The sequence below is a fragment of the Rhamphochromis sp. 'chilingali' genome (genome assembly GCF_963969265.1).
Source record: "Rhamphochromis sp. 'chilingali' genome assembly, chromosome: 4".
In the NCBI taxonomy this organism is placed as follows: domain Eukaryota; kingdom Metazoa; phylum Chordata; class Actinopteri; order Cichliformes; family Cichlidae; genus Rhamphochromis; species Rhamphochromis sp. 'chilingali'.
Window position 1 is genome coordinate 17,699,317 of NC_137948.1, and position 9,013 is coordinate 17,708,329.

Genomic DNA, 9,013 nt, shown 5'->3' on the forward strand with positions numbered 1-9,013 from the left:
AAAGTGTACCCATTTTCGACATTATCCTGATTTTAGTGGAATAACCTGTAGGATGTTGAGCTTAAATAGTCTCAAACCAGTTTCCTGAAAATGACAATGAGTTTGCAATTCTCTGATGGCCTCGGCAGTCACCAGACCTCAATCTAATAAGGCATCTTTGGAATGTGGTGGAACCGGAGATTCATATCATGGACGTGCAGCTGACAGTGAAGGTGTGATCAATAAGGACCCAAATGCCTGAGTAATGTTTTTGAATCTATGCCATGAAGGATTAGGACATGGCAAAAAGAGCTTCAGCCCAGTATGAGCAAGATGCACCTAATAAAGTGTGCGTGTAGATACTAGTGTGCAAAGTCTCATTTTTATGATCTTTCTAGTGTGTTTTTCAGTGAGTCAAAAGCAGGTATGTCATTTACCGACCACCCATGATACCTCCCAACACATCTAATTTCCTGGCTAAACCCAGCAGGTGGATAAGGTAGACCACTGTTTACACTACCGAGAAGTATTGTGTGGGCTTACAAGAGTATTAAGACTTGGCAAACACAGGCCTAAAAAACACAGACTTAAAAAAGAATCTTTGAAGATATACAGTTGCGTCATCAGTTTCTCGTTGGAAGAAAATATCTTTCAAATATTGCAGATGGAAATTTAAGCAGTTAATAGGCCTCTAAACTTTTCTGCTTAACACCCGACGTCAGATTGTAATAAGAAATGCACGTCAAACACAGGAGGATGATAACTTTGTGATTCAGTTTGGGCGGAAAGAAAGTCACTGCGGTAACTTCCTCTCTTCCCTTCTTCTCCCGAATATTACCACAGCATGAGTTTACAAAAATGTCAAGGTTACGCAACACTAATCGAGGTGTGGCTGAAAAATAAGGAGGCTGTTCCTGCTTTGTCTTGCGTGAGACCAGGAGCATTATTTAATAACCATGCCTTCTTATCATTTGAAAGTCATACGATAACAGACCACGTGCTTGCATTCTGATGGGTTTATGGGTTGTTGATTGTTAGGACCGGTATCTTGTATTGTGATAGGTGAAGAAATGTCCGCTTATACACTTTGATCTATTAACTCACCTTCTACACATTGAAGAAATCTTCTGTTCAAGTTTTAGCATTCACTCTCTCCTAGTTTTCCTGAAAGTAAAAATGGGTCTGGAGTCTTATGGGTTAATTTCATATAAAGCCTCATTTTAAATTATTGCTAGGGGCGCAAATATACACTAATTGCAGTAATCACATTAACTACGTATAGATTACTTGAAGTGTGCCTCTGTAAAGTCAGCGCTCACATGCGTTGAACATGCTCGCTGACAGTGGTTTTATTTTGAAAGCCTCGCTTGTTTGTGCCGCGTGATTTCTCGCGAGCTTCACACCGGTGAGCGCCTCTGAAAGTGATGAAAAAACTCTGGCCACTGCCACCGGACACCAGAGGATCCTGTGTGCGCGCAGGTATGTAAAATTAATCTTGCTGACGCTTGCTTCTGTTTTACTCTGTTGGGCGAAACTTCTGAGATAATTTCAAACTTCAGTGGAAACTTAATGGGAGATAAGTTCTCGAGGTTATACTCGTTTGATTTAGGAAGTAGCTTTGGAAGTTCACGAATTACCTGCGCTGTTAAATGAAGACAACGCCGCAAGAAACGCCACTTTTACCTCAAATTTAACACAAGCAGCGATGTTAAGAAGAAATTAGCCAGACAGAAGTCTGCTGCAATGATTTGTATTTGGTTACCTGTGTGTGCACAAATGCGCACAGCTCACATCACAAATGAACAGGCTATTTATCTCGTCTTGATGCAGTAGTATTGTTATAAAACAGTGGAGCTTCTGTCCTTCTTTCTCTGTTTATCTATTAAGGTGGGCTTCAGGACACAAAATTGTTTCCATTCTTTCCAGAGAGAGAGAGACTCTCTTTGTTGTCAGACTAGTTCATCCTGTTTGAATCCCCCTTTGAGCGCAGGAGGAGCGTCCATTCATTCAAGGTCAATAAACAGCCAAAGCTCATGTGTGTTCTTTGTGTCATGTAACTTTAAAACCTTTGACAAGATTTTCTCTGGAGACTTCTCTGCATTGAAAGCCTGTTCCAGCTTCATTGCTCAAATCCACTCGTTCCTTTCCTTTCGTCTCCTTTCATCAGTGTGGAGCAGCAGCCAGGATGATCCCAGTGGGTGAATTCAGATCCCTCGGCACAGAGCCCAGCTCGAAGTATAGGGTCCTGAAGCCATGGTGGGATGTTTTCACAGAGTATCTGTGCATTGCTATGCTCATGATTGGAGTCTTTGGATGCACTTTGCAGGTAAGGTGTCTACACTTTGTGTCCATAAGTTTTCAAAAAGTAAAACCAAGTCATCGCTGACCTTGTCTGTCTCATTGTAGATGCCATGATAATTCCTGCATTATCTGGCCACCCAGTCACGCAAAAATGCATGCACTACAGCTGAAAGAACTTGTTTCTCCTGACCCACTTTGTGCACATTCAGATCACAAACTGGCTGCTTAATGTGTGTCTCTCATCACATGAATATCATTTCTGTGTCACATTAAAATAGCACCAAAGTAAAGCAAAGGGACTACAGTGTAGTCAGCGCTAATCAGATATAATAACATACAAATATCACAACTTGTTTACTGCAGATTTTCTAACTGTTGTGTTTTTCAGAGCAGAAGCATCAGTTTATTCCTCTAATTGTACTAAATTGTTGTTTAAGCGTAGACACCAACAACAAAGGGGCATTACAGGGGACGCATTCATGAAAAGAATTGGTCACAAAGCTGTCTGAATTGCTGCACCATCTACACAGTCTGTTTGGCGAAACTGAATGTGTGAAAATAATTCAGCAACCAAAGGGGTTCTCTATAGTCTGACACTCATTAGAATATTTATTATTTATTACTTCTGTCAGTGTAACATTTATAAAGTAATTATGGATTTCAACCAAGCAATTAAACATATAACCACCACCTTTACAATTAATTTTAAATTAAAAATATTAAATCATCTGCTATTTTCGACCAAAATTTTCACAACTCAAAGTTTATCCAGTCTGGTTTCTTTCATTTACGAAATATCTTAAAAATCTACCAGTAATGAAGAAATTTTTGTACATAGTACATAGTAGTTTGTAGTTAGTTATAACTAACTCACTTTTCACATGCATTTCTCAGTCTGCTTTAGCCCGTCTACCATTGGCCTAGAATACAGCAGCTAGGCTGCTAACAAAAAACTAGTCAATACTCATAACAAAAGGCCATAAATAAAGCCATTAATTATTTTTGGCCTTTTGTTCTTCTCATATGTGTATACATAAGTGTGTATGTAGGAATGAATGAAAGACTGTGTGTTTGTAAGTATAAATATATACTTTTATTCTTTCATCTGTTTTTATCCAGACTGCGAAGCACTTTCTAATTGTGGATTTTAGTGTTGTGATTTCTTCTTCAGACATAGGTAATCCAATTAAATGTAAAAATAGAAATGGCAGAATTAAATCTCCCTTTCACTTAGTGCTGTTAGACACGCTGTGCTCATTAACCTCTGCAGCAGCACAAAATCTCGTTAATTAAAAGACAATAAAGAAAATATTCCACTACAGTGGAATCTTCTGCTTTGGTGATGGATTTTTCTTGCTTTCCTACAGCAGCATGTTAATAGTGACTTTTACTCTGAAATGAAGAGGTGGAATGGATCATCCCTCCAAGTAGTGTCGTGTCTGATGTCATGGCTTGGAAAGTATAAGCCAGTTTCTGATTGTTGCTCGTCTGTTTGATGACGCATCAAAGGGCGGAGGATTTCGTGTATTTTTAAACCCCTATCTGATTTTATCATCTGCAGTTTTTAGCTTGTGCATTTAGGCTTTACGCGCAAGGTGAAACCTGTTAGTTCATCACTCCCAAAGCGTAGCATTATACACTAAGTGATAAATTGTCAGTATATTACACTTCCGGGAACCCATCACGTCCCTATATTACAAGATCAGAAAAATGAGGAAACATGAGAACCGTTTGGAATGAATCTACACGTGTGCGTTTGTTTTACTTAAATCACTTTGGAAAACACTATCTAACATGCTGGTTGAGGTTAGGGATAGAGTTAGGGTTAGGGCTGGAATACATGGCTGGAACGTGTATTACCGCGGGAGCATCATTCTGCTAGATTTCATCCATAACCTGGCACGTAGCATAAGAATGCGGAAGGTCACCTTTCGCCTTCCTCAGGAACTCCTCGGGATTTGACAAATCGTGACTATGTTACGCCTGAGAGTGAGAACGAGCGGATTAGTTTAGGCCTTGCTGTTCTCAAGTCAGAAATACTTGAGTACCAACAAGTGAACCGGGCTTTGTTTTTATCACGATATTATTATGTTCTTTTTTTTTTATAGCTCACCCAAGACAAGATTGCATGCCTGCCAAGCCACTTCACCAGTCCAACACCAAAAGCAATTGACTGCAGCAACATCAGCAGTTATGGGGACAATGAGAAGTTGCAGAACACACTGGTGACCCCGGCGAGCCCCATCATAGTGGAGGTGTTTGGGCGGAAGAACAATCTGGACATTCATCAATACGTGTTCGTCAACAACTATTGCTATGAGAGGTCTGTTCACTGGTATGCAAAGTACTTTCCGTACCTCGTGGTTATCCACACCATAATCTTCATGGTAACAAGCAGCTTCTGGTTCAAGTTTCCTGGGACATCTTCTAAAATTGATCTCTTTGTCAACATTCTTGACAAGTGCTTTGACTCACCCTGGACCACAAGAGCCCTGAGTGAAGTTTCTGAGGAAAGAGGCGAGGAGAAGCTAGTCAACTGGAGGAGGAACACTATGACTAAAGGCTCCACAGAAGGACAAATCGATGAGGAGGAGACTGTGGGCCTTCTTCGCTCCTGCTCTGTTAAGTCTAATCAAGAAAAGAAAAGTGCAGAACCGAAGTCTACCCTCTCTTTGTTGGATAAGAAGGAAGGAGAGCAAGCCAAAGCTCTATTTGAAAAGGTGAAGAAGCTCCGAACTCATGTGGAGGAAAAAGACATTTTGTACCACATGTACGTTCTGCAAACGTCAGTAAAGGTCATCCATTTTCTTTTGATTATTATTTACACCGCATTGCTGGTACCTAACATTGAGATAGTTGTGCAGTGTTTGGTTCCGCCTGAGCTGACTGGTTTTGATATCTATTGCTGTAACCACAACAAAGCACATCTTTTCTCCAAGCTTGCCTACTGCTATATCTGCTTTGTGGCCGTATTTGGACTTCTGCGTATCTATACCCTCTACTGGCTTTTCCATCGACCTCTAAAGGAGTACTACTTTGAGCAGGTCAGACTGGAGACCGGAATTAATGACATACCTGATGTGAAGAATGATTTTGCCTTCCTCCTGCATCTTGTGGACCAATATGATGCTCTTTATTCTAAAAGGTTTGCTGTCTTTCTTTCCGAAGTCAGCGAGAGCCGCCTCCATCAGCTTAATCTAAACTACGAGTGGACTGACAAAAAGTTGCGCACGCGTCTAGCCAGGAACACCAGAAACCGTCTAGAGCTACACCTGTTAATGTTACCAGGGCTTCCAGAAACCGTTTTTGAAATTCCCGAACTGGAATCACTCAAACTCGAGCAGATGAAGAATGTCACCATACCGGCTAGTATAGCAAAGCTAGAGTCTCTCCAGGAGTTATCAATGGTCTACTGCCCCGCAAAGCTCCAAGTTGCTGCCCTAAACCACCTGAGAGAACATTTAAAGATTCTATATCTAACCTTTGAGCATTTAGAAGAGGTTCCTGTGTGGATGTACACCTTACACTGCCTGGAAGAGCTCCACCTGGAAGGTCCTTTAACCAACGAGGTGTCCAAAAGTCCCATTCTGGATTCCTTTAAAGAGCTTAGAGCTTTGAGGGTCCTCACTTTTCGCTCCAAACTTACAAAGATCCCCTCCAGCATAGGAGATGTTGCGTTCCAGTTGCAGCGCTTGCGTATCTACAATGAAAGTGTCAGGGTCCAGGCTTTAAGCATCCTGAAGAAGTTAACCAACTTAGTTTCACTGGAATTAGTGGGCTGTGAGTTGGAGCGCATCCCAAGTGCTGTCTTCAGCCTGAGCAATCTGCAGGAGCTGGACCTGAAGGAAAACAAACTCACTACTGTGGAGGAGATCCTGAGCTTACAGCACTGCAGGCATTTAGTGACACTTCGGCTATGGCACAATAAAATCTCATACATCCCTGAACATATATCTAAGCTGCATACCTTGGAGACACTGGACATTAGCTGGAACAAGCTAGGAAAGCTTCCCTCTCGGCTCTTCTACTGCACCAAACTCCGGCACCTTGACATCTCTCACAATCAACTCACTTCGCTCCCTTCTGAAGTGAACATCCTGCAGAGCCTGCAGTTCTTCTCCGCAGCTTTCAACTCCTTAGAGACAGTGCCAGAAGAGCTGTTCTCCTGTAAAAGGCTAAAAACGCTGATTCTTGGTAACAACCGCCTTTCACACCTCAGCTCAAAAGTAGCCAACCTTGCCCAGCTGGTCCGGCTGGATATTAAAGGAAACCGTCTGGAGTACTTACCTCAGGAGATAGGGGACTGTCCCCTGCTGAGTGGGCTGATAGTAGAAGATAACCTGCTGGATCAACTGCCATCAGATGTAAGAAGCAAGTTAAATAAAAGCTGAGTGTGTGGAGCTAAGGTTCGTCACATACTTGTGTTTTCTAATTAAAGAGTGGTGGGTGAGCTTGAAAAAACATTTTTGATCCAAATATTTTTCAGAGAGAAGCAAAAGGAAAACCCAAACCACAGCTGACCACTAAAAGAGAACCAGTAACTCTAAAGCTGAAGACTTTCATAGGACTGACCTAAAGAGGTGCTTGTGAGAACACAAAGGTCTAACACAGTTGGATCAGACGGTCTTTAATCTACCAGGTGCCTAGCACAAAGTCCATGTGATGTCAAATTGTGCCATATGCAAACCGCAAACTGCATTAAGTGGACATCATGAAGGCTGCCTCCCGCACGCTTTCTCCAGGCAGCTTAAACCACACTGTGTATTTCTAGTAGGGAAAACACATCTGTGGACAAATGTGGAAATCCTAATTGTCCCAGTTTTGCATATCCATTAAAAAAAGATTTAAAGACTCTATTTAAAAGCAGTCATAATGAAATGATTCATATTTTTTGATTTTCACATTTTGAAAATGTTTTTTATGTGTTGTCCTGAAAATAGAATCTTTTTTTATTAAGTTAAAATGTGTAAAAACACATCTACATTTAATTTTTACAAAACTTGATTTTTACTTCAGTAGATGACACAGAAATGTAAAGTGGAACAAAAAAAGTGTTGTAATTCAAGATCAGATTAATACTGTATGTGGGGATGAAATAAGAGCTATAAGTATTTTACAGAAATAAAACAGTGAACAAGCCTTAACCTTCAAATGTTTTGGGACTGCACCTCCGTTTGTTTACTAAAGACCTTTGAACCGTATCCTGCTTGACGGGTTTACACAGCGTGAATATGCATTTCTTACAGTGTGGTGGTTCATGTTGCTCCGTTTCAGTTCCAAAACACGTGGAGGGAGAAAAAGCCTTTCAGTAGCTGGATAAAAGGTGTTCATATCTCTGTTTACACATTCAGTCAAATGGAGAAGTGAGTGAACTCATACTGGGGTGGTATGAGGTATATAAGGTAAAGGTTCACTCTCTACAACAATGACTGTGCATGATGTGAGTGCCAGTGGTAATGGCTGCTGTTTCCACTAATGTTTCAGCATAATACAGGTGATAATTGGAGGTGATGTCCAGGCAGCAGAATTTTAAAAAGCTGTGGCACGTAACATGCAACTATGGAAACTTGCTAACTTGGATGACTAGGCTGATCTGTTTAAATGCTTTAAACTGGATATATTTTTACTTCAAATCTTGTTTTTCTTTCTTTTTAAAAAATTTCAAACATCCTTTATGCAAAACTTTAGATGAATGGATTCTGCACTTTTCCTTCACCATTGTTTCCTCCATTCACATCTCATGTTCAGACGCACATAAAACCGGTGCTTCCTGGAAACAGCTTCCACTGCTCAAACGAACTGCAGTCGGTCATGTTCTGGCTTGTGTGACTTCTTAATATGTTCGTGTCGATCAGCACACTCACTTGCCCTTGATTCAAGGATTACTGTGTGTGCTATTTTCTGTCACATTAAGGAATTGAGATGTTTTAGGGAGAATTTAGCACTTATGTTATGAAGGGAAATAAGTTGCACAGTAGGAAGTAAGTGATTTGTCAATAATTTCTCTATTTCTTTAACCCTTTCACACATAGTGGTCACTACAGTGGACAGCTATTCAAAGGCTGTTTTCTTGTATTTGTGTCAGTGTTGATGGTATACACATAAACCACTACATTGGACAATGATGTGTCAGTCCATACACATCTGTTGTCCGCCTAAGTGGACATGTAAAAAACTCTTTGAAAAGTACATGTTTAAAAGATTGAAGTTCAAAAATCTTTTTTTCATGCCTAAAGATGAATAGAAATACTTAAGAAAAAAAATTCTGAATGAGGATTTTCATAATTCATTCATGAAAGGGTTAAGTCTCAGTTAAAGTTGCAGTCTAAATGTGACTAATAATTGACTGGAAAAAATAGCAATACAATGTCTCCAAGACGGTTGTTGCTTTGGGTTGTGAGGAGTGTGCAGAGAGCCACCGGTTGGGCTTGGTGTTTACTTTTGTAAAATCGGATTATTGGGTGTCTCAGCTATGTGTGTTTCTGGTAAAGGTTCACATTCAGTTCCTGCAGGCTGTGATTTTGTGCAGCTTGATGAAGTGAGAAGCACAGCAGAGCGTGTAACAGCTTCCAGTGACTCATCGTTTGGAATCTCAAATGCCAAAGGCCAAACAATAACAGTTTCAAATGAAAAAAAATGAAGGAAGCACTTGATTTGCAGTTCTCTACATCTTACAGTCTAGTAAAAATTGCACACATGGGAAGCTCCTCCTTTCATGAGCACGAGAGCATTT

The 9,013-nt window shown here is 40.6% G+C and overlaps 1 protein-coding gene across 3 annotated transcripts; it reads left to right on the forward strand.

Moving 5' to 3' along the window:
* The first annotated feature begins 1,368 nt into the window (after positions 1-1,368).
* On the forward strand, positions 1,369-7,412 carry LOC308394799 (volume-regulated anion channel subunit LRRC8C). 3 transcript variants are annotated; one of them, XM_080879334.1, is made up of 5 exons: positions 1,406-1,458; positions 1,867-1,991; positions 2,147-2,305; positions 4,389-6,686; positions 6,767-7,412. In XM_080879334.1, the coding sequence occupies exons 3-4, from the start codon at positions 2,165-2,167 to the stop codon at positions 6,669-6,671; spliced, it is 2,424 nt and encodes an 807-aa protein (XP_080735460.1). In that variant the 5' UTR covers positions 1,406-1,458; positions 1,867-1,991; positions 2,147-2,164; the 3' UTR covers positions 6,672-6,686; positions 6,767-7,412. The 3 variants fall into 3 exon arrangements, with proteins under 3 accessions (XP_080735459.1, XP_080735460.1, XP_080735458.1); XM_080879332.1 differs by having other exon boundaries at positions 4,389-7,412; XM_080879333.1 differs by lacking the exon at positions 1,867-1,991 and having other exon boundaries at positions 1,369-1,458; positions 4,389-7,412.
* Positions 7,413-9,013: the final 1,601 nt, after the last annotated feature.